Source organism: Marmota marmota, unplaced genomic scaffold (assembly GCF_001458135.2).
Source record: "Marmota marmota marmota unplaced genomic scaffold, marMar, whole genome shotgun sequence".
NCBI lineage: Eukaryota > Metazoa > Chordata > Mammalia > Rodentia > Sciuridae > Marmota > Marmota marmota.
This window is the reverse complement of record NW_025999949.1, coordinates 9,719,202-9,744,449: the sequence shown is the minus strand read 5'-3', so window position 1 is coordinate 9,744,449 and position 25,248 is coordinate 9,719,202. Positions and strand designations below refer to the sequence as shown.

The window sequence follows — 25,248 nt, the reverse complement described above, 5'->3', positions numbered from 1 at the left end:
ATTTATCAGTTGAAATAATTAACAGAAATAGCAAAAGAATTTTTTTTAGAATTTATTATCAAATATAGAAATCTTCTATTATTAACCAACAAATTAGTGTATCATAGGTCTATCTCTTAATTTGGGAAATTGAAAGATATGTTTATATCATTGTAAGGATAAATTTAATTTTTATTTTCTGAATTTATACCTGTGAGCCACAGAAACATAAAATCCTTATATGGATTTAGATATATGTATTTATAATTATCCTTATAAAAATGATGGTATATGCCATAAAGTTGTGTATATTTATGTCATTTTCTATCCCAATCTGAAGGCTTTTCTTCATGATTTATTTTTCTCCTTTGTCTAGCATATTATTAAAATGATAATTACCAAACAGTACCACAAGACTTAGAGTAAATCCTTTGTAGCTACATCTATATGTAAAAAGAAACAACATCACCCTAATTATTTATAACTTACTAGTTTTTTCCATGTTATAGATCAATCTGTATTGGTGAAATGAACATGAATTAGCTCCCACACATGGGCTGGTTACTGTGATCTTCTGGACTTCATTAGTTGCATTAGTTGTTTCCCAGTTTTCCAATGTTATAACCTATTTTCCAATTTGAAAAAACAAATCTTTAATATATGGGAAAATACACTCTGAAAGTATCATAATTCAGCTATTTAATGACTCTTTATTACTCCATTTTACTGCAAATGAGTAAATGATATTATAGACTATGTAAAAGCGGGTTTTATAATAAAGATATTCCAAGCCACAGCTCAGTAATTGTTGATAATTGCATTCTCCTAAAAAGCATCTTATCTCTTGAAATTAATAAGCAAAAGGAGCCTTTGGCTTTGGATGTTTTCATATATTTTGTGGTATCAGTAATTCAATCCAGGGCCTCATGTACTAGGCAAGCACTCTATCACCCACAGCCCTAAGAATTTTATTTATTTATTTATTATTTATTTTTTTAGTTATACATGGACACAATAAATTTTGTTTGTTTATTTGTATGTGGTGCTAAGGATTGAACGCTGGCCAGTGCCTCCCATGTGTGAGGCAAGTGGGGTTATGAGCCATAACCCCAGCCCCACTGAGAATTATTTTTGATAAAGTGGATCTATCATCACAGCAAACCTGTACTTCCTGGATAATTGTTGACTGGGATTTGATAACTTGTTCTTCATTTATTGCATCTCCTGTTTGTTGTTCAGTATAGACATTTCTAAACTGGTATAGTCCAACATCAACAAAAGCACTCAATCTATACTCCTGCAGCAAGATTTCAATATAATATCTGGAAAATAAAATAACTAATGAATATTATATTTTTCCCCAGAATACTAGGCATGAAATTATTTTTCAATGAATAAAACATCAACATCCACAAAATCTATTAAATGATTTATATTGTATAAAATCCACACTTACAGAATAATATATTAAAATATATAAAGTTGCATAGCAGTTTGTTTAAAATATAATGAATTATATAAGATATCTGAATTGTTTCCATTCCTGACCAATTCTTTTAGCTTTGTCAGTGACTATTGATTGAAGAAGATACTAACTCCTATCCTTAAGGACCTTAAAACAAAATATCAATGTAGATTATGATAATAATTATTAGGAATACAATACAGAGGACATACAGAAGTTAAATATTTTTATATAGTCAAGAAAATGACAAGCAGGCTTAGACATATTATATATTTTGCAACTAAGTGGTTGTATGTGTCAAGGATGAAAGCCTTTGCAAATACCATTCAAATTCAAATATTCCCTAAAGGTCCATGTGTTAAAGACTTGGTCACCAGCTTGTGACACCATTGGAGATGGTAGGATCTAAAGCATGTGAGACCTAGCGGTATTCCCATGAAGTATATACTGTGACTCTGGCTCCTTTCCTTTTCCTCCCCCACCACCCATATCCACCTCTCTCTCTCTCTCTCTCTCTATATATATATATATATATATATATAGAGAGAGAGAGAGAGAGAGAGAGAGAGAGAGAGANTATCCACCTCTCTCTCTCTCCCTCTCTCTATATATATATATATATATATATATAGAGAGAGAGAGAGAGAGAGAGAGAGAGAGAGAGAGAGGGAGAGAGAGAGAGATCTCCATCCCTGTGGCCATGAGGTAAACAGCCTTTTTCCTGCATTCACTCCCTGCCATAATGTACCACATTCCCAAACAGGGACTAGCAACTTCTGAAACTATAAACCAAAAAAACTTTTCCTCCCTATAAGTTTATCATCTCAGGTATTTGTCCCAATTCCACTCTCACATTTCTGAAAGTTAGCTCCATTTATATCTTGGGGAATAAAATAGTGCCTCAGGAAATTTCTATTGGTTAGACTGACTACAGCCCTCTAACAAGACAGGTGGGATTCATACCTTATGTTTGGAATTCTTGACTCCAAAGAACTCCTGCCCATTGTCTAATTCTATCCAGAATAAGGCATTAACTGACTAGCTGTTAGAGATGAATGCAAAACTGCTGTGTCCTCATCTAAATCTCTAGAAATGCCCCTATTATGAGATCACATCACCCAACAGATATTCTTGTTGTATACAAGGAATAAATATCCACAGTAGGAGGCTGAATGAGGGACATTTATCTTTCATCTAGGATGATGAAGCCCTAGATACTCCCCCTGATAGAATTGGTACTGGAGGATTACATCAGGATCTTGGCTGCCTTAGGAACCTGTTCACCAGCTCTTCAAACTCCAAGTAGCCAAAACTAATTAAGGAGCCAGACCTAAAGAAAGCATTAAATTCTGCATTCTTACTTTGAGCTTAAAATGTTAATTGGGCACTTTCTATGTGTAAGACAATAACTAAACATTTTGCATATATTATTTAATCTTCACAAAAGTCTCATAATAGATAGTATTCTCTTTCTTCAAATGAATAACAAATACCAAGAGAAACTTATGGATTTAATTTTTTTTAAAATTAGTAACTGAGATAGCATTCAAAGTACAGCAAAGAACTAAATAGACACCTCTCAAAAGAAGAAATATGAATGGATGACAAATATGTAAAATGTTCAGTATCCCAAGCAACCAAGGAAATGCAAATCAAAACGATATAGAAATTTTTACCTCAGTCAAATTATAATGGCAATCATCAAGAATACAACTAATAATAAATGCTTGCAAGGATATGGGAGAAAATATATACTCATACATTGTTGGTGAAATTGCAAATTAGTATAACCACTGTGAAAAGCAGTATGGAGATTTTTCGAAAGACTAGGAATGGAGCCTCCCTATGATCCAATTATCCCACTCCTTGGTTTTATCCTAAACTAAAATTTTAAAAGAACTAAATTTTTTTTAAAACCTGAAAATCTGAATACTATAGTGATAAACACTCATGAATGTTTATAGCAACACAATTCACAATAGCAAAGTTATGGAACCAGGCAAGGTACCCATCAGCAGATTAACAAATAAAGAATATGTGGTATATATACACAATGGAGTTTTACTCTGCCATAAGACAAATGAAATGATGGCATTTTCTGGAAAGTCAATGGAACTGGAGAACATCATTCAAGGTGAAATAAACCATACTCAGAAAGTCAAAGATTGGATGTTTTATTTCATATACAGAAGCTAGAGTCAAATAAAGGGGAAAAGTGTAGGGGAGAAATACGTGAAAATAGAAGGAGATCACTAAAGTAGAGGAAAAGATAGGGAGGGAGGAGGACACTAAAAGGGAGGAACTGTGGAATTAAATTGACCAAATTATGACATGTGATATATGAATATGTCCTAATGAATTCCACCTTTATGTATATCTGCAAAGCAACAATTTACAAAAACTATAAATAAATAGAAGGAAGACCAGTAGAATAGAGGAAGGGGAACTAGGGGAAAGAAGGAGAGGTAGAAAAGAGGAAGTACTGGTGACTGAAAGTAGAGCAAATTAAATTCCATGAATGTTTAATTATGCCAAATTAACCTTAATACTATGTATCACTATAATGCACTAGTTAAAATGCTTTAAAAAATTGACCAAAAAGATCTGTACTTAGATGAAATGATACCTGATATTCTGATATCTGCAGAATGAACTGGAAACATGAACTGACTTTGGACAGTCTCTGGGAAAATGAAAGTCTATTTCTTCATCCCTTGAATCTATGCTTGACCATTTGCTATGGTCAATGGGATAGAAGCAAATGTGACAAAAACAAATATTTAAAAGTGTGTGTTTGATAGTAATTGCTATCATTATTGTTGGGAACCTATCCATCAACAAGACAAGCTTGGGTTAAGCTCCTGGAATATAAGAAATCATGTAGGATGAGATGCTCCCCATATCTCAGTGCCAATCATGCCATCTGAGATGTACAAATGGAATTTAGGTCATCCTAGATCATCAATCCCAAACTAAACAGGCCAGGAACAAATGAACTGTCCAGCCAATGACAAAATTGTGTGAAATAATAAACATTTATTATTTGAAGCCTTTAGGCTAGAGTGGTTTGCTATGTAGTAAAACCGAACAGATACATATGTTAAAACCAAGGCCAACATCATTCTACACAGAGAAAAAAACATTTCCTCTAAAAACTGGAATAAGACAGGAATGCCCTATTTTATCACTTCTACTCAACATAGTCCTTGAAACTGTAGCCTGAGCAAGTAGGCAATAGAAAAAAATTAAGGATACAAATAGGAAAAGAAGAGCTCAAACTATCCCTATTTGCCAAAATCATGATCCTATATTTCGAAGACCCAAAACACTTCACCAGAAAACTTGTAGAATTCATAAACAAACTCAGAAAAGTAGCAGGATATAAAATTGATACCCATAAAGCAATTGCATTCCTATACACCAATGATGAATCAGCTGAAAGAGAAATTAGGAAAATTCTCCCATTCACAGTAGCCTCAAAAAACAAAATACTTGGGAATCAATCTAATAGAAGAGGTGAAAGACCCACAGTGAAAACTACAGAACACTAAAGAAAGAAATTGAAGAAGACCTTAGGAGATAGAAAGACCTCCCATGTTCTTGGATAGGCAGAATTAATATTGTCAAAACGGCCATACTACCCAAAGCGCTATTGAGATTTAATGCAATTCCCATTAAATTCCAATATTGTTCTTCATAGAAATAGAAAAAGCAGTCATAAAATTTATTTGGAAAAACAGGAGGCTCAGAATAACCAAAGCAATCTTTAGCAAGAAAAGTGAGGCAGGAGGCATCACAATACCAGACATTAAATTATACTACGGAGTTACAGTAACAAATATACAATTGTATTGGCACCAAAGCAGGCAAGATGGCCAATGATAAAGAATAGAAGACACAGAGACAAATCCACATAAATACAGTTATCTCATACTAGACAAAGGCACCAAAAACATACATTGGAGAAAAGATAGCCTCTTCAAAAAATGGTTCTGGGAAAACTGGAAATATGTTGTAGAATAAAACTTAATCCCTATCTCTCACCCTTCACAAAACTCAACTGGAAGTGGGTCAAGAACATAGGCATTAGACCAGAAATTGTACACGTACCAGAAGAATGTATAGGCCCAACTCTTCATCTTGTTGGCCTAGGAACTGACTTCCTCAACAAAATTCTAAAGCTCAAGAAGTAAAATCAAGAATCAATAAATGGAACATTATCAAACTAAAAAGCTTTTTCACAGCAAATGAAACAATCCAAAGCATGAAGAGAGAGCCCACAGAATGAAAGAAAATCTTTGTCACTTGCACCTCTGACAGAGGATTAATCTCCAGGATATATAAAGAACTCAAAAAGTTTAACCCAAAAACCCCAAATTACTCAATAAATGGGCAAAGGAATTGAAAAGGCACTTCACAGAAGAATAAATACAAACAGTCAACAAACATGAAAAATTGTTCAACATCTCTAAAAATTACAGAAATGAAAATTAAAACTATATTGAGATTTTATCTCATTCCAGTCAGAAGGGCAACAATCAAGAATGTAATCAACAAATAATATTGGTGAGGATGTGGGGGAAAGGGTACACTTATATGTTGCTGGTAGGATTGCAAATTGATGCAAGCAGTCTGGAAAATAGTATTGAGATTCCTCAAAAATTAAGAATGGAAGCATTATTTGACCTGTTTATACCATTCCTTGGTATATATTCAAAGGAGTTACAGTTAAAATAAGCATACTACAGTGACACAGCCACATCAATGTTTATAGCAGCTCAACTCACAATAGCTAAGCTATAGAACCAACCTTGGTGCCCATCAACAGATGAATGGATAAAGAAAATGTGGTATATATGCACAACAGAAATTACTTGGCCCTTAAAAAAATGACCTCATGATTTTTGCTGGTAAATGATGGATCTGGAGACTATCATGCTAAGTGAAATAAGCCAATCCCCCAAACCAAAGGTCAAGTGTTCTCTCTGATATGTAGATTCTAACACACAGCAATGGGGGTAAGATAAGAGTAGAAGTTCAGCTGATTAGACAAAGGGGAATGAAGGGAAGGGCAGGGAATAAGGAATAGGAAAGAGTGGAATAAATAAATCTGATATAACATTCCTATGTTCATACATGAATACACCAACAGTGAAACTCCACATTATGTACAACCCACAAGAATGAGATTTTAATTAAAATAAGTTATATTCCATGTAGGTATAATATGTCAAAATATACTCTACTGCATGTATATCTAAAAGGAACAAATTTTAAAAATTTAAAAACCTAACACATACAAATAGTAAATAAAAAATGATATTAACACATCTTTTGACGTTCTCTATGGAACATACTCATTTTGAATATATCATGTCTCTTATCTTCCTGTTTTCTAGGAATCCTGAATAGCATTTTGAATGTGATTATCTGCTATTTGAATAATACTTTCATTTGCTTTCTGGAGTTGACCTTTCAATACTAGATTTCATGTTCCTTATGAGGAGGGATTTTATTTAATATTGTTTGTATTAGATTTCAAGTGCCTGTTCCAGGGCCTGGGATAAATCAGCAAATAATAAATATATATTAGAAGTGTTACCAGTTCATGGGATTTTGTGATTTTTTTCCCTAGCAACATTCAAGTGCTCAGACATTGGAACAAAGACACTAGAGATCTGGAGTGAATGAAAAGTCCTGAAAAGAATGAAAATCAGGATTAAGTAAATTTCACAAAATTATAGTTTCTGCAACAAGGTTAAATTAAATTTCAAATGTACCTGGTTAGCTAAATGTCAGTATTCCTGAAGATATAGAAGCAAACTTTAATAAAATTATAAAGAATGACCAATTGTAAATTCAAGCAATTAACTATCATGCCCACCAATGAAAACAAATTAAAAGATTTTAAAATATGAGCTTACATTTTTAAAATATCAAACAATCACTTTATGGCAAGAAAAACACCTTACTCTTTTCCTTTCTGAAGATGAATATCATCTGATCTTTGCGTTGGACTGGAAAAATAACTGTTGGCATTGGCAGAATGATATGCAATCCTCACCTTATCCCAGAAAAGCAGAGAATAAAAAGACAATTTTTAATATTTTAAACATCTAATTATTTTTATCAGTACTGTAATCCTGATGCTATTCTTCTAAGATCCGTTATCCCTGACAACATAGAGTTTTTAAAAATTATGCAAGCTCACTTCATCACTTTACCCTTCACTCACACCAACTCCACTCTACTGAGTATACTGCACAGATCATGGCTTTCCATAATTAGCACTGCAATGGACAATAAGAGAAAACATACTGGTAGAATGTGTTATTATTAATCATTCTTTTGCTCTGTGGAGAACTTTCAAAGATTTGATACAAATTATAAATTTAGAGGTAGCCCTGAAAGATACCAAAGATTGTTGAATGGTTCTTTGTAGTACAGAGAGAGGACTTTGGGCTTCCCACTAATGTCATCTATGGAGTAAAAATGCCAAGAAACTATGGTAAACTGGAATTCATAAATTACAAAAGCAATTTAAAGTTATATAAACCCATTTGTGAAGAAATCTTGCCATATAAATTGCATCATAAAATATGATTTTGATTTGATTGGTCAGTTTCACACTTGTGAAACTATCCTTTGAAACCCTCCTGTCCTGAGGTACTATGACAAAATACAAAATAAACTAATGACTATAGATGTCTAATAAAGTTTTAATTGTGGTCATAAAAAATCAGAAGGAAGTTTTTAACTTATTAGTAGGAGGGTATTTGACTAACTTAATAAGCCCATGTAATAACATACTATTCAGTCATTAAAAAATGATGATCAAATTTTGTATTTAATACTATGTGACAAAAGATGACACTAATCTTTTATGATCCTTTATATAAAAAAGAAAATAGAGGTTAAAAAGAAAAGACAGCCTTCCATCTCATAACCAAGTAAATGTAGAGTAGTGAAACTTTTTCATTGTTTTTCTGTATCCTTTATTGTGGCTATAATTCTTTCATAATAAAAGAAATCTTTCAAATGTATAAAGTAAGTGTATGCATTTTTTCCTTTGCAGAGAAAAGTTACACATGAGACATAATTTTCTTTTAAGCTATGGGTTTTCTACAAATTTGTATCATGTGTTAAAATAGCAAAGAAACTGATCACATGAAATCATTTCTCATAAATTCTTTAATATATTCATTGATTTTTTACTTAGAATAAGTGAGATACATACAAAGATCATCACGCTATTTTTATAATATCAAGTAGTGTTTTGCAGTCTCCCTACCTTATCTTCTGGAAGTCCAGTCTGGCTGAAATAAATGGCATAACGGTCATCACCTTTGATGTAGAATCTATAAACATCAGAATCTGGAGCCACCAAAAATCCACTGAAGCGTGCAACAAATGTATCTTGTTCCATGGGCCAGGCATAGGAAGCTGAGTCTACCCAACTGGCACCCATATACCCTGGCGTTTTTTCATTATATCCAAGTATCTCCTCAAGATGTACTGGTCGGCTGTTATTCCATACCTCAAGTTTTAGACCTCTCCCACCTAAATATAATGAAACAAAAGAAGCCATTCATCAAAGTCATGATGCAATGTCTCAATGGCCTTATATTTGAGTGGTGATTATAGATGTCCTATGTCAATTAACATTTTTAGATCATGTGTGAAACTAAATCAATTATATGTATCCCTACATGTACTTGTTCCCAGAGGACAGAGTGCAATTAGGGCAATCTACAATTTATTTATTATTATTATATTTATCTGAGCCTCCATTACCACACATGTTAGAAGTGAATAATAATATTATTTGAATGGTTTCCATTGGGGATTTTATATGCTATATATGTAAAATATCTGGCACTAAATAGAACTTTACATAAAGATAATGATACATAATAATTAGTTACTTATGCTATAACTAATGTTGCTTCATATAGTGAAGTCTCAAAACTTCATAATCCAAACCATTTGATTACAAAATATTTGACTTGTTTATTCTAAATGGCTTACAAAGCCATTAATCAAGGAAAATAGATTGTTAGCTTTAAGATATTGCTTAGCATTTGTTTTTCTGGGTTTTTTTTCTTCTTTTTTAAACATTGCTTTTGTGCTAAGATTTCATCCTGTCTTGGATAGAATCAGAGAATACTCTCAATAAAACGTAACTACACTTGCCAGTACATATGAAGTTTTTCTTAATCAGAAATTTGCTATCACATCTTTTTCTTTTTTCCTTAAAATGCAAAACTGTTGTGCTCATGCCTTCTTTCAGCAGCCTTAAGCCTGCCTGAATCTGGAAAATAATGACTACTTCTGTTCAGCTGCATTTGGATATGTTACAAATGAAGAAAAGATTGAACACATCAGCCTCCTATAGCACCAGCATTTCCTGATACGTACAACTTTCTCTAAAGTTACCAATTACAAATATCAAAATTATCTTTTTAAACTGGTGAGACTTTTTTCAAATATTTGAAACAAAGAAGTTTAAGAGTTTGGCAAACAGAATTTATTAGGCTCCAAATACCAACAATGACACAACTGTAAATAGATTTCAATGTGTGCGCAGGATAAGAGACACATGCCCCACTCAAACACTGGCAGGCACTCCACTGGAATTGTGTAGCTGGGAAGGCCATGTACTGCAAGGGGAAAGTCTGAAAAGAACTTCGAATGACATTTCTTTCATGGTTTGTTTTCATTCTCAAACCATTCTAAAAAAGTAAGGATTTAACCCCTGCCTTTTTTTTTCAACCAGGAAAAGGCATTTTAAATATTTTCATAAAGACTATGAAATAAAGGTACCATTATACTCTATCAATAGAGAAATGCTCTTCTAGTAGGGTGTCAGGAGACCAGGCTGAGTTTATCTCCACAGATGCAGCTTTAATGCAGCTATTTTAATACAAATGTCTCCTAATACAGAAAATATAATTTAAAACTCACATTTATTATAATTTTCACCACAAATTCTAAAAAAGTTCAAATAATATTTTTGACTAATGCTATGTGTTAATAATATTCCTTTATTGCAAACATAGAAATTGTTATTCTCTCTTATGATAACTTACCTGGATATACAGTTTTGAGAATAGGAGGTTTGGGGGGTGTCTTGCAATATATACTATTTTCTGTGACATTCAGAATACCACAGGTTTGACCTATACAGAAGCAAAATGCAGAACTGTTACAAATGAAGCTTTATAATGAATATCACATCAGCCTATCTTGAATTATTTTTTCAATTAAAATCAAAGTTGCATAAGCAAGTGACAAAATTGGGGCCCTTTATTGTATTTAAATATTCTACATGAAACCTTATCATTGGCTTAATAATAAGTATCATTAATTGTTATACTTCCATAAATGGAAAATTTTTCTGGTAAAATATTGCAAGTCTGAGTTAGAAAATTCCAGTTTCTGAGAAAAAATATGAAAAACTAGATAAAACTGTATCTTTGTAAAAGTGAAGACTTGTTTTGTTTCTCAAAGTTGCAGAATGCTCATGATGTCCAGAATTTAAGGTGATCCCAGACCTCTTAAGTAGGAAAAATGGTGGTTTAGTCCAAGTTCTTAAAATTAAAACAACAGGGACAATAATTTTGAAATGGTATTTTAACAGAAAAACTGTGTCCCAAATGGACAAGGGTCTAAAGAGAAAAAATTATAACTTCTACATAAACATAATTAGACTTGATAGAAGAGTCTCTTTTAAGATCTCTGTGTTTGCCTCATGAGGGTCAGCCCTCAGTATTTACTAGAGTTAACAAACATAAGGACAAGAAAAATGGAGAGAGATACCTTTGCCAGTTTCTGTTTGGTGGCCTGGAAAATGTAAACTTTTAATGCTTTCACTATTTGAATGGCTTATGGATACAAGAAAATTAAAATAGGAAATTGTGAATTCAAATAATATATTAAACCCACAGTCCATTTTACTGGAAGCACAGGAAACATTCCTATAAGGATCATTATCTTTAAAAAATTATCAATGATTCCAAATCTCAATATGGTTGCCATATTAATGGCAATGATATAGAATAGAAATCTGACATCCTTTTGGCACATCAACTGTATCCTAATCAAAATAGACACAATATCAGATAAGAAAGCATATTATATAAATTACAAGTATTTTATACCCTGATTTTAATATTGAAAATATAAAATCTGATCCAAATAATATGTTATATGAATGTCAAAAATCTTGTTTTAACAGTTGGGCAGGTGATCAACAAGGATTCATGTGGGCTAGAAAGCTATTGTACATATATTAGAAGTTGTTTTATATCTGTTTCTCTTCTCTTCTGAAATCACATTTTGGCAGACTCATAGGAAGATTCCTTAAAAGGTAGAAGATACCCCAGCAAGGGGGCTGTGAGAAGAAAAATGTACGTACCCAGTTACAAGAGTGAGCATCCTGTCCTCTACGTATCAAGAAAGTGATGTCCTATGACTCAATGGAAAGAGTACCACTGTGACATTCATCCCAACCTCCCTTTTCAGCTACATGGGTTCACTATCTCTACATAGATCCAGAACAGACACATAAAAGTGACCCATACCTAGAGAACCAAGCCCTATTTATGCTTTTTCCTAGGCCTGTATCATGCCAAACTACTAATGTACAGTATATGAAAAAGTAAGAGCAGAATATGCCAAAATGCTAATTAAATTCCATCATAATTAAATAACTTTTTGGAAGTAACAGAAGTTCAAGGGGATTTAAGAGCTTATTAAATAGAGAATGGGTGTGTTCTTAACTGTGGTGGGGAATTTGTGGATGGCAGTGACGATGCTGCCACAAATGCCTGTTGGTGACTCTTAGAGATAAAGTGTCCACTAAGGGCTGCAAGGAGTGGCCCTCATGGAAAAATAGCAGAAGGAAGAGCATGGAGCCCAGAACAAAATGCTGCGTGAATATCCCCAGCTTTAAATGAATGACAACAGAGAAAAGACTATTATTTTTCTTACAAATTAAACAAGAATAGGCAGAATTTACTCCTATAAGTTAGTATATTAAGCATCATGAAAAATACCTCCAACTAGAACTTTCACTGGGAGATCCGTTTGATCAAAGAATCTCCCACTTATTGTTAGTGTGGTGCCACCTCCAGTGCTTCCTTTTGAAGGTGAAACTGTAGTGACCTCTGGGGGGAAAAATCACATAAAATATCACATGTCAGGAATATCAGGCATCATCCCAAATGCTTCATTTAAAAAGAAAATTCTGAATTACCTAGTCACAGCACGTAATTTAGTGTAGGTAGTGGATTACTAATTAAGTGAATTAAGTGTTTCATTATTTTGTCTCTGATGCAGTCCTGCAAAGAGGATAATAAACATGGCTTTCACTGAAACTGACATTCAATGGGTGACTGGGCTTTAATGGTGACTAGTACTAAAGAAATGATTATCAGGAGACCAGGTGAGTAAGGAAAAACTGAGCTGAGTATAGATATTTAGCTCCAAAAGAAAACCCAGGCAGGGTACAGTGGTGCATGCATGTAATCCCAATGGCCCGGGAGGCTGAGGCAGGGTTAGGGTTAGGGTTAGGGTATCTGGAGTTCAAAGCCAGCCTCAGCAATTTAGCAAGGTGCTAAGCAACTCTGTGAGACCCTGTCTCTAAATAAAATATAAAAAAGGCTGGAGATGTGGCTAAGTGATTAAGTACCCCTGAGTTCAATCCCCAGTACCAAAAAAAAGAAAAAGAAAAACACAGAAAGGCAAGTCAAATGCCTTCTCTTCCATAGGCTCTTGAAGAATGCATCTATGTTTAAGGACTAACATTTTATATTTATATTTTTTCATATAGTAATACATTTAACTATGATTAGACTTTTTGTGGCTTTGTACATAAAAGCTTTAGGTATGTTGGTAAAATAACCCAGTACATGACAGACAGCAAATTCTTACTAAATATTTTCTTATTAATGACTTCAAAGTTTTATGCATTATATGAATTTTAAATAAATTTCTAGGAAAAATCAAGATATTTCACATTTGATTGATTCTAAAACATACATTTTTTTTCACACTTTAGTATTTGTAAAATTCAAACATATCTCTCCATCACTCCTGACTGGGTATGGTTCTTGCGGGAGGGTTTGTGCTTCCTTCTGCCGCTCTACTAGGAGACTATCAACCTGAGACTTCTTGAAAATAATTAAATTAAATTAAACTAAAATCTTCTTGAGAATTATTTTGGATCACACTGACAGCACAAATCTGAGTACTGGTTTGTGGTTTAAATTAACAGGAAAACTTTTTTCTCCTCTTTCACCAACAACTAAAGTTGAGATATGAAAGTTTTTGTGCTGTCTCTGTTAGTGTGACAAGTTCATTTTTTCATCTTACACAAAGAATGTAGTTTTGGGTGTCCTAATTTAATGTCAGCCTGCTTTTAGATTCTCCATATTAGGTATTTTTCCTTTCCTAGAAGTACATAAAATAACATAGTATACCTTAAAGAGATTATTACCTTTGATTTAATAAAATGAAGCATAATTACTTCTTTCCATACACATATACAGAATGAGAGAATTGTCACATACCTGCATATGTTTGAAACATTGAAATTTTATTCAGAGAGGAAACAAAATATGCCATTTTCTGTGGGAAACTCCTGTTTAAAAAAAAAAGGTAACATTTTCAGCTTTAAAAAATGACCTTTATTTTAGGATTTTTTTAAAAACTATAGCGATAGAGATCATCAAATGCCTTGCAAAGGAATGCGTTGAAACTTTTGGAGGAAGATAAAAAGTTCCACATCTTGATTTGGCTGTTGGTTACACACACACACACACACACACACACACACACATTTGCCACAGTTTAGTATAACTGCTCACTTCAAATAATATTAATTGGTGCATCTTGTCATGTGTAAATTATTCCTTAAAAATGTTGATTTTAAGAAACTATATTGACAAAAGCAACCATAAAAATAACACAGGAGGATGACCTTTCGTAACAGCTGAGCTCTCCTGCTAAGAGTTTTCAGTTTATTATGCGATTTGATCTTGATGTCAACTACATGAGATAGGTGACAAACAAAGAATTTCTTTGAATTTCTCAAGGTTACAGAGCCAATAAGCAGTAGAAACAGAATGGGAGGCCAGGCAGTTTGAGCAGAGAGCCCTGGCTCCTAATCTGGGTACCACACAATGCTCGCTCCCCTGTCCATTGATTAGTGTGAGATACAGATGGATGAGAGCAAATTAAGAACAATCCACCAGGCTTACATCATCCTTAATAAACACAAAACCTTAATACTTGTGCATATATTTTGATAGACACTTACACTTCCATAACCTGGAGGGATAGGAAGGTAAAGAATCCTAGAAATTAAATAACTTCAATAAAATTTATAATTAGAAAGTTTAATAAATTCAAATGAGAATTTCAAGGCCCAAAATGTATTCAGCATAATTATACTACATCAAACTAGAATCTAAAGGGATAATGTAAATCTTCTGGTTGAGATCAACAATGAACTTCCCTGCAAATCTAACCCAGGCATTACAATGTACATTTGTAGGACTAAAGAGTCTTTGGAAATATTTTATGATAAATTAGTTATTTAAGAAGTTCCTACTAGAGTGTGTATTTTTATGTTATAAGCTTTTCAGTTGATTTGCAAAGATCTGAAACCATGCAAACTTCAAAAATCTTATGTCTGGCCAGATCCTGAATCTCAAAAATTAACTCTGCTTCTTAAGTTAGTGGGAAAATTGCCTCCTGAAATAAAATTTGAATGCAATTTATTTTGGATGACACTGAGGTGATTTGCACTAATTCATTGATAATGACTAGGCATTTCTCAATTAAGGGCAGCCTCAGTGAACCTTATCAGTTTGAAACAGCTGTCATTTGAACTTGGGGAAAATAGCAGAGAGAAGGTTGGCTATTAAAAGAGATACGGAATGGTGCCACAGTGATCCTTAATTAGTTCATTTGGTATTCAGGAATGCTCCTGAAATTTGTAAATGTGAATTTTATAATTTATAGTATGGTTTACCATTTTAAAAATGTTATGTAGTATTGAAAACTAGATTTTTAAGTAGTAAATATCATATTTTTAACAGTTATCTTAAGTTCCTGAGAATATTTTATATAGAAACACAATTTTCTCAATTGTGAGGCATTAATATCAAAAGTTAGCCATTGGCTTTAAGAAATCATATAGTAAGATCACAGAATCAATAATCTAATGCAGTATTCTTGCTTATACTATATGTGAAATTTTCTGGCAGTTTTAAGCAAGAAATTTCTGGGCCTGTTAATATGGCATATTGATTTATTTATACTTAGCAACCATATTCAGGCTTAATCACTCAAAATCTATTTTTGGATAATTATTTCTCTTATAGAGACATATGATGGATTTGGCAAGGAATATGTGTTATACAAACTTAGAACTAAGAAGTCTTTTTTTTTTCACCTAAGCAAGAGTGAGACTAAGATCCTAAAAGAACTATATATAGTTCTAGAAATCAAGCAAAATTTAATAGCTGCTTCTAACATGTTTTTCTAATATTTGGGGGGAAAATTACATTGCCCAGCCTTAACAAGTTATATGTAAGTAGTTCTGTCCTCACAGAGAATAGTTGTTAAATCATGGGGTTCTAGGTCATTTGTCTCATTATAAGTTACAAAGGTGTATATTTGCACCATTTCTGTATCTTCCACTCTGATTTGCTCTTGAATTATACTATTCATCATGGGTTTAGTCAAGTCTATATTAGCTTATAAAACGGCATCACTTTGTATTAAACGTTTTGTTCCTAGTTGTCTAGCACTAGATGGTCTCTAAATATAAGGATAGTGGATTTTAGTCCAACTGGAATTGTAGTTCCATGCAGGGATGGACTGATTATGACTTCCTCTTGTAATCTGTGAACACTGAGGAGGAACAAAACCTACTTTGATTGTAGTATTGTCATTCTTTTCAAACTCCTAATTGCTGAATCTCTCTTCTGAGACAAAAAAGAAATCAACAGATCTAGTTTATATTGACATTAAATGGTAAATGTTGGTCTACTATAGTTATGTTAGTATTGAATGGCAAATAATGCAATTTATTTTAATTTTTATTAACAGTCTTATTTTCTCAATTAAAAACATTGTGACATTTTGGGCAGAACAATTCATTTAGGTTTGGCATGTCATGGTACTGCCCACTAAGGGATTTAACATACCCAGTTACCTTGACAGTCAGTAAATGTCCCTCACACATTTGCAAATGTTTCCAAGAGTGTAATTATCCTGCATGGCGGGGAACCCTGTCAGGATGTGAAGTAGTAGTAAGATGTGGTATTGGTGGCTGAAACCTTTGATCAGTCCTGGAATGACAAGCTCAGGTTCTAGAGTTGGACTTCATGGATCGGCTTACCCAGTATTGCTTCTACTGGCTGAATATCCTTGGGAAAATTATTTAACATTCCTCTCATTTTTCCAGTGAGTAACATGGGCAGACAATAGTTTTCATTTTATAGGTTGTTTGGAGAATTAAGCTAGATAATGTATGTAAAGTGCTTAGCAGCATGCTTACCACTAAAAGTTTATTACTATTATTATCTATAATACATTGTTGGCAACATGTGTTAAGATTTTCATATTCTGATACTTCTATGAACATATGAAAGTCATTGAAATCAGGAAGCAAAACATCTGGAAATGAGTTCCAGTTCTTCTAAAAACAATAAATGTATGTTATTAACAATCATGTTAAGATGTGCAATTGAAAAGTCTACCATTTTTTTGCAATAGTATTGCATTGATAGGTCAAAAGAAAACCTTTATGAGAATATTGATCAAGAGATTTTATCTATGCTAATATTAACCAAATCAAAATTTAATTACTTTAGTTATTAAAAGAATTATAATTAAATCAGAAGAGCAGCAAGAAATAAAATCACACTTTTCCATATTACAGTTAAAATGTTTTATCTGTTGTTTAAGTTAATGGTAAATTCCCAACAATTGAAAGGTCATGTGTGAGACACAAATTTTGAGTAAAAAGGAGTCACTGACACTTTAAATATTAATATGGAGGGAAGAAAGTATTTAATTCTTTAATCTATGCATCTATTGCACAAAGTAAATACACATTTTATTTTATTTACCAAGTTCAATCAATTATGAAAACTATTATTTACAAAGTGACCTACCTTCCATAATCACTATCTAAAATGAAGCTGACATTGTGATGACCTGGAATTAATTAAAATACACAATCAATTAAATTCCAAATCACAGGAAAATGATAACTCTATAATGTAAAGCTAATTTTTAAAAGTGGAAAAAATATAAAAACTGTACTTAAACAATGGTGCATTAGAGCTCAAAGAAATAAAAGCTGAACTGTCTTTAAAAATTACCTATAATTTTAAAAATGTGCATAATAGGTGTCTTGAGATTATAGCTAGAAAAATTGACAAAATATAATCATGAATGAATAATAATAAAAGAACAGATACATAACCATGTGACCCTGACATTTCTTTTATTCATTTAGCAGCTACTTAATTGTTCATATCCTCTGTGAGGAGTTGAGAGATGCAGGGAGCACACAGTGTGTCCATCTCCTTATAGAGGCTACAATTGTCAAGAACAATAACACAACAGAGAACTAAAAATTGTTACAAACCTAACAAGGAAAAGAAAAGCAGGATTTGAAAATATAAAACCAGATCAAAAAGCAGATTTTCTGAAGACATATATTTTATATAAAATTTTCAGGATGGGATGTTTACAAAAGGCTGAAACAGAAGACAGGAAACTCATTCAAGATTTAAAAGATGGATAGGTCTAGGGTACATAGAGCAAGGGGAAAAGAGAAGCATGAAAGTAAGGCACTAGACAAAATAGCAGAATTAGTCATGGGATCCTCTGGGCAAAGAAAGAAGAAAAAAAATAAACCTAAAGAAGTTTACTTTATATGTAAACCTTAAAAAGAAGCAAATTCATAGATGCTTATATGAAAGTGAAAGAAGCAAGGAAGAGAGGAAATAAGAAAAAAAAAGATAAAAACAGCAGAGAGGTGCATAGGAAAACCCAAAACAGGGAAGTAGAATCAAACACCTTTGAAGCAAGACGATAGATACTTACCAATGTAAGTTCCAGTTATCTTACAAGTCATAGAACCTATGTCTCCATTCGGATGATCCAGTTTTAGACCATACCTAACAAATTGTATATGGTAATATTAAATTGTATAGAGATGCTATTTGTTTTAAATGTTACTTTTCCCTGAAAATGTCTCATTAATTTCAGAATCTGTATTAGGATGGAAACCATTGGTACAACTAAAATTTCTGCAAGATGAAAATAATCCCCAGACTTCACTAAAGATATTTAAAGAAAATTTCACTTAATAGTGAAATACTTTGTGAGTAGCTTTGATATTGCCATTAGTATTTCTTCTAAAGAATTTTAAATATAATGAAATAAAATACTTATTTGATTATGATATTTCTTAAACCATCTTTCCTCATAATAAAATAAACAGCCCATATCATACTACATTGGAGACAGAGGAGAGTATAAAGTAGCACTTAACTATATAAATGAATGCTAATGTATAATATAAAATACTATGTATAATATAAAATATTATCATTCATACTGTATTTTAAAGCATTTAGATATATAGCATTGCTAACAATTACTACTTAAATTTAGTATGCTTATCTCCTGTTTATAAAAGAAAAAAATTATTTTAGCTACTTACAAATTATCAGATTGTGGTATGAGAAGCTCACAGGGCATTCCTCCAATATAAACTCTGCATAAATATTTTTATTAGAAAATATAAAATTATGTTTAATATATTATTTTAAAATGTTCTCCTCCCATCAAGCTAACTGGTCACCTTATATAATTTTCTCTCAATCAGAAATACCATTGTTTGTATCCATATAAGTACCATTATTAGTATCCATCACTCATTGCTCCAAAAAACATCTAGTGAACATGATTATGTGTCTCTAGGTACTGAATCATATTAGTAAGTGTGGGACTGCCCTGCTCTTGTGGGGCAGATATTTTACTGGGAGACCCTAATAGTCATGATATTCTTCACATATTTGATATGTTAGAAGATATTAAGTACCACAGGAAGCACTTGCCTACCATGTATGAGGCCCTAGGTTTAATTCCCAGTACCACACACACAAAGTACTATAAAAAAAGAAAGCATAGAAACAAATAGACTTATCCACTTAAAGTTCAAGCAATTTCTATTGGAAAAATTCCAATAGAAACACAATCTTCAAATAAATGTCATACTGATAGAACCTGGTGCTACTGGAGGCTTGTAGGTAACTGGTATTATATTTTTTGCAACACCAGAATAAACTACCCAGCTTCTGTGACAACAAATTCCAGACTCAAAATAAATTGACATAGAAACTTAAACTATAAAAAATGACTTCCATTTGAAGAGAATACTGAACTTTTAAATATACTTTTACACACAAGTCCTTTCACTTGGCCATTACACATGGTTTATAAAGCAAGTAAACTGAATTATTGTGCCCATTATAGAGGAGCATGGGTTAAAATTCTTCTAACCTCCTACGTTATTCCAATTCAATAAGAAATTTAGCAGATGACACAGGCTTTCATTACATTTAATCCTTGCAACCATCCCATGATTCAGTAACTATCATCCTTCTATTTAAGAAATGAAGAAATTAAGGCAGAGAGTTTAATTATGACACTAGAGCTCCCAAGGCATTTCCTTGTGCCTGAGTTCCATTAAGAGGAGTCAATAGCGAAGGGCTATGCACTAGGCAGTTCTGTTTTCCAGACCTTGTTCATTAAGCCAAATCTCCAAATTCAGATCAGGGATAAATTATAGAGGACCTATTACAGAGACACACACCTGCAACTAGTGAGAGGTAGAGAAGGAATTCAAACCCAAGCTCCCACATTTGGCAATTCCCACTGGTGGTATGCATATACATATCTATCAGAATTTTTTCCACATGATCTCTTAGATGAAAAGCTCCATAGTGGGCACTCGTCCCTCTATTCATTTGTATCTCCTCTGTAATTTGTTCCCAGTCAGAATTTGGAGATAGCTGAATGGACAAGATCTGGGAAGCAGATCTCCTAGCTTCCTGCCCAGTACACAACTCTGCTATAGACTCCTTCCTAGTGGAATTCAGGCACAATGAAATGCCTCGGGAGTCTTGGTGCCCTAATTAATGTGGTGCAAATGAAATAACTGAGTTTCTAAGAATTTCTCATCTGTCCATTAACAGGCAAGTGAAAAAATTTCCTATGCTTATAAGATCTGAGGATTTCCAGAGTACAAGGGTTAGGTAGGCTTCCCTCTGGCATCCCTGATAATCCTGATGTTGTGATTTTATGAAGTAAGTTTCATTAATTTCCTGGTATAAAACAGAAATAAAATTCAATTACAGTGGGGGAAAAAAAGAATTTCTTCTTGGAAGTCAAACTTTCTTCTCCCTGGCATCATTATGACAAAGCATAACTAAGAAAATCCTATTTAAGAATTATAATGTTAACCATTTATAACAATTATATTGAAGCAAACAAAATCTTTACTTATGCTCAATTGTATATATAAAACATTCAATGAGTTTCTAGTGGTTATTTTATTATATACAAGGAATCAATATGTACATTTCTGGAACATGATAGCTGCATACAAATGTAATTTAATTGAGAGTTCTACCTCATAGAATGCCAGACAAGTCACCTTGATTTCATTTAGCAAAATCTTTCAAATTGCTTGTCTTACAAATTTATGTAAGCATATGTATATGGGTATATGACCTTTTATATTTGAAAATCCTCTAGTTGTTGCCTAAATTGTTTATTTATCTGTTTTATACATGTATTCAGTAAGCATGAAACACCTTAAAAGCTGTGTCACAAGTCCATGCTTACTTCTGCAAGAAATGAACAGGGCTTTCCTTCTTCTAAGGCAGGACTGAAATATCCCCATATAAACTATAGGAGGATACTCTAGTGACAATGTTAGTTTCCATTCCAAATGTGGACAATTAGATTTTGATGTTAGTTAACTAGCCAATGTTGCAATCTTGTCCACAGTTGGTAAATAGAGGAATCAAGAATCAAACCCTAGCTTGTGCATGAATTATTTTTCCTCAGCACTTTTACAATACACCACAGTACAATCAGTACAGTAAAGTGCCAAATAGTGTGCTAGAAGGCTTGGATTCTACTCCTAACCTTGACTAGGTTATGTGATCTCCAGGCCTTAGGTATTTTGAAAAATGTACAATGAGGAAATTAAATAATAGTCTTCCATTAATAGAGTTCTATGACTATAAATCAATTACTATTAACCTTGCTTTCATGTGCTCTCTATTAATAAAACCCATCACAGTAAAAGAAGGAATTATGTCATACCAAAAAAGAAAGGAATATAGACCATTGTTTCATGTCAATGAATCAACCAACAGTCTATTTTTCTTCCTTTAATGTAGCTAAAGAAATACTGGCTAGTCCCTTCACATAATTGTGGGTCTTAATATCACTGGATCCATTATTGTTGGAATATCATATCTCATCTATTAGCTATAAGAACATATTTCCACATCAAAAATTACCTCAAAATTCTAACATTTTTCCCATTTGAGCTTAGTGCAGTATTACTTCCATAGACATCAGTGAAGATTCTGCCTTGGATTGTTATTAGTGTACCTAAAAACAAAACAAAAAACACAAAAAAGTTCTGTGTGGTTCTGTGTAAGAATATCTTTCCATATACATAACTCCAAAACTCTAGATTATTCACAATAAAACAAGCATCTTGACATTTATTTCTAATGTTTTTCAGAGTGTTCAGCATTTGTCAGAAAGTTTCAATAAGTAAAGCAAAACATTGAATGAGTACCTACAAGTATTTAAAGAGGTGTATCATTGAAGACAGGTTACATTTTTAAGTGAATATTGTTGGGTCAATAGTATTTATTTGAAAAGATAATGATTCCTACTTTATACTGAAAAATAAAACAAACCTTAGGTGAAATAAAAATTAAATATAAAAAATAAAAATTCCTGAAAACTAGGTGAAAATTTATATAATCAGGATGGCAAAGTCTTCTACAGCATAAAAATGAAGAAACGAATAATAAAGGTTAATATCTGTAGATTTGAAATAAGAATTAAAAGCCATCTGATGGAAAAATAATACATTTTCAGAGCAAATGATAAATTTAAGAAAATTTCCCACATATGACATATAAATATTTAATATATAAATAATCCTTCAAATAAAATTATTAAACTTAATATAAAAATGACTAGCATTAAATTAAGCCAAGGAGATATTTCTTCTTTATTTAAGAAGGAAATGCAAGTGTTCATTCAATAAGACTAAAAAATAAATTTAATGACATAAATCAAATAATTAGAAAAAAATTAAAACTTACAATATTTTTCATATAAATACTTGAAAACAATTAGTACCTACAATTGTCCAGGTGGTAAAAAAAAGACAATCTCACATATTTCTGTTGGGTTTATAAACTGGTATAATCACAGTTATGAATATAATAAAACATTGGAAGTTAGCTAAATGTCCAACTGGGGAAAATTAAATACCTTATAGTAGATTCAGATGTAGTCATTGAAAATAATTTTTAATGTTTTCATTAAAACATTAAATACATGGTAATACATAATAGTGAGTACATGGTAATAATACATAATAGTGAGATTCACTGTGACATTTGTACATGCACAGGACATAATTTGATCCATTTCATTCTCCAGTACTTCCCCTTTTCCTCCTCTCTTCCCTCCCCCTTGATCTCTTTCCTCTGCGTTCTTGGTCTCTCTTCTATTTTTTTCTAATTGGTTCATTATAATCATACTCAAAAGTGGGATTCATTGTGATATACTTGTACATGCACATAGCATTATTTGGTTGATTTCATTCCCCAATACCTCTCTTTTCCCAGACCATCCTCCTTGTCCCTTGATCCCTTTCCTATATTCTGTTGGTCACTCTTTTTTTGTGTGTGTGAGATAGAGTTTTTATTCCTTTTTTTCTCTTTAGTTTCAGCATATAAGAGAAAAGATCCACCCCTGACTTTCTGAATCTACTTAGCATGATGCTTTCCAGTTCCATCTATTTACCAGCAAATGCCATAATTTCATTCTTCTTTATTGATTAGTAGAACTCCTTGTGTATATATACCACCTTCTCTTTATCCATTCATCTATTGATGGACACCTAGGCTGGTTCCATAACTTGGCTATTGTGAATTGCACTGCTCTAAACATTAGTAGGTGTGTATCAGTATAGTACGCTGACTTTAAAAACTACTTTTTAAAAAATTGATAAGAATTTTACAATCAGAATTTTCAGATATTATAACACTTTATATACTGAAAAAAAATTAAATGACCACAAAACCAAAAGCATTTTAGCTATAATAGAACAAACCTGGAGTTCCAGATAAAGGTGTGAGACTCATTATTGTTGGGGTTCTGAAACTTTTTGCCTGTAAAATAATAATATTAATAAGCAGTCATTTCTATTTCAATTTTAGGCAGTAGAAATACTTCTTAAATTGTTTCTATCTCAACAATATTCAGAATATGATAGTCAAAATATTTTCCTTTCTTATAAAAATAAAATTTAAAACATTTTCTGATTTTACAAAATATTTTCCTAATCCCCTAAAAATTCTCTTTAATTTCAAAATATTGTTAGCTTGAAATTTTACCATTTACCTTGAGAAAGAAGTCAGTTTTACTGGCTGGGATTTTATAAAACATCATATTAAAAATAATTGCTGCATAATGGACTATGTGCTAAGGTACGCAGATAAATATTTTTTAAAACCCTTAAATATAGTACTATGTGTCAATTACTTTTAGATTGCTTTATTAATTTATTTCATATAATTCTCACAATGATGCTATAAGAACCTATTTGAACTCTGAATTACAGAATTAAGCCACTTTACAACTGAGGAATCCTGTGGAAGAAATCTCCCACATCTTCTTGGGGGAATTTTAAGACTCCTGAGTTATGAGAAATAATTCACTAAATAGAACTGAGTCAACTATATGAGTCCTCCATCTGGGGGAACGTGTTAGAAGTCACTGTTGGAGACTGACTTGGTTCCTGGCTGTGACAGAATTAAGAAAACTTCCTTCACAATGAGTGAAGCAGGAATTCCAAGCAAGGGGGAGACAATGTTTGTGGTGAGGAGGGTAAAACTGAGCTGTTCAATGAGGATGGTAGAGAGACCTATTGAGTGGTTATTGCCATAACCAGGGGAACAATGATAAGACCAGTATCAAAACAAAGGTCATGTGTGAAAGAAGAAGAACTTAAGAGCTGAGTCAGAGGATAGGATCATTACAGTTTGGCTTCTGAATGGTTGTGCAACCAAAAGTGAAGGTAGAGAGAAACCAAGGGTAGTAACAAGTTTCTAACTTGAGATGGAGAGAAATAATCAGAGAAAAATTAGGCTGAAGAAGGAATAAGAAGAAGTCCAGTCAACTTATTCTGAATTTAGCTCATTTGGGAGCCATTTAAATACGATATTCAAGGAATCAAAACCTGGCTCCACATCTAGGTAGAAAAATGGGAGCCAGAAATATATGGGAATCAGAATCATCTCAAGGACAAAGGTCATTATGGTTTTGCTTAGCATTCCATCTCATATTGGACGATTGTGGTATTCAGAATCCACCACTTAACACCTAAATACAATTTTTAAGAATATATGAGATGGTGCTTAGAAGAAAATGTAGTTTTACATACT

General features: G+C 32.6%; 1 protein-coding gene across 1 annotated transcript in view; it reads right to left on the bottom strand.

The window, feature by feature from the left end:
* Pkhd1l1 (PKHD1 like 1) overlaps window positions 1-25,248 on the bottom strand; it is a 146,811-nt gene that overhangs the window by 108,810 nt on the left and 12,753 nt on the right. The window contains exons 5-16 of the mRNA XM_048802021.1: window positions 23,916-23,973; window positions 22,072-22,165; window positions 19,197-19,250; window positions 18,575-18,648; window positions 17,635-17,677; window positions 14,017-14,087; window positions 12,502-12,612; window positions 10,534-10,623; window positions 8,736-9,004; window positions 7,417-7,508; window positions 1,142-1,301; window positions 469-604 (exon numbers count right to left, since the gene is read on the bottom strand). Of these exons, the coding sequence (XP_048657978.1) occupies window positions 469-604; window positions 1,142-1,301; window positions 7,417-7,508; window positions 8,736-9,004; window positions 10,534-10,623; window positions 12,502-12,612; window positions 14,017-14,087; window positions 17,635-17,677; window positions 18,575-18,648; window positions 19,197-19,250; window positions 22,072-22,165; window positions 23,916-23,973 (1,252 nt within the window). The remainder of the gene's footprint in view (window positions 1-468; window positions 605-1,141; window positions 1,302-7,416; window positions 7,509-8,735; window positions 9,005-10,533; window positions 10,624-12,501; window positions 12,613-14,016; window positions 14,088-17,634; window positions 17,678-18,574; window positions 18,649-19,196; window positions 19,251-22,071; window positions 22,166-23,915; window positions 23,974-25,248) is intronic.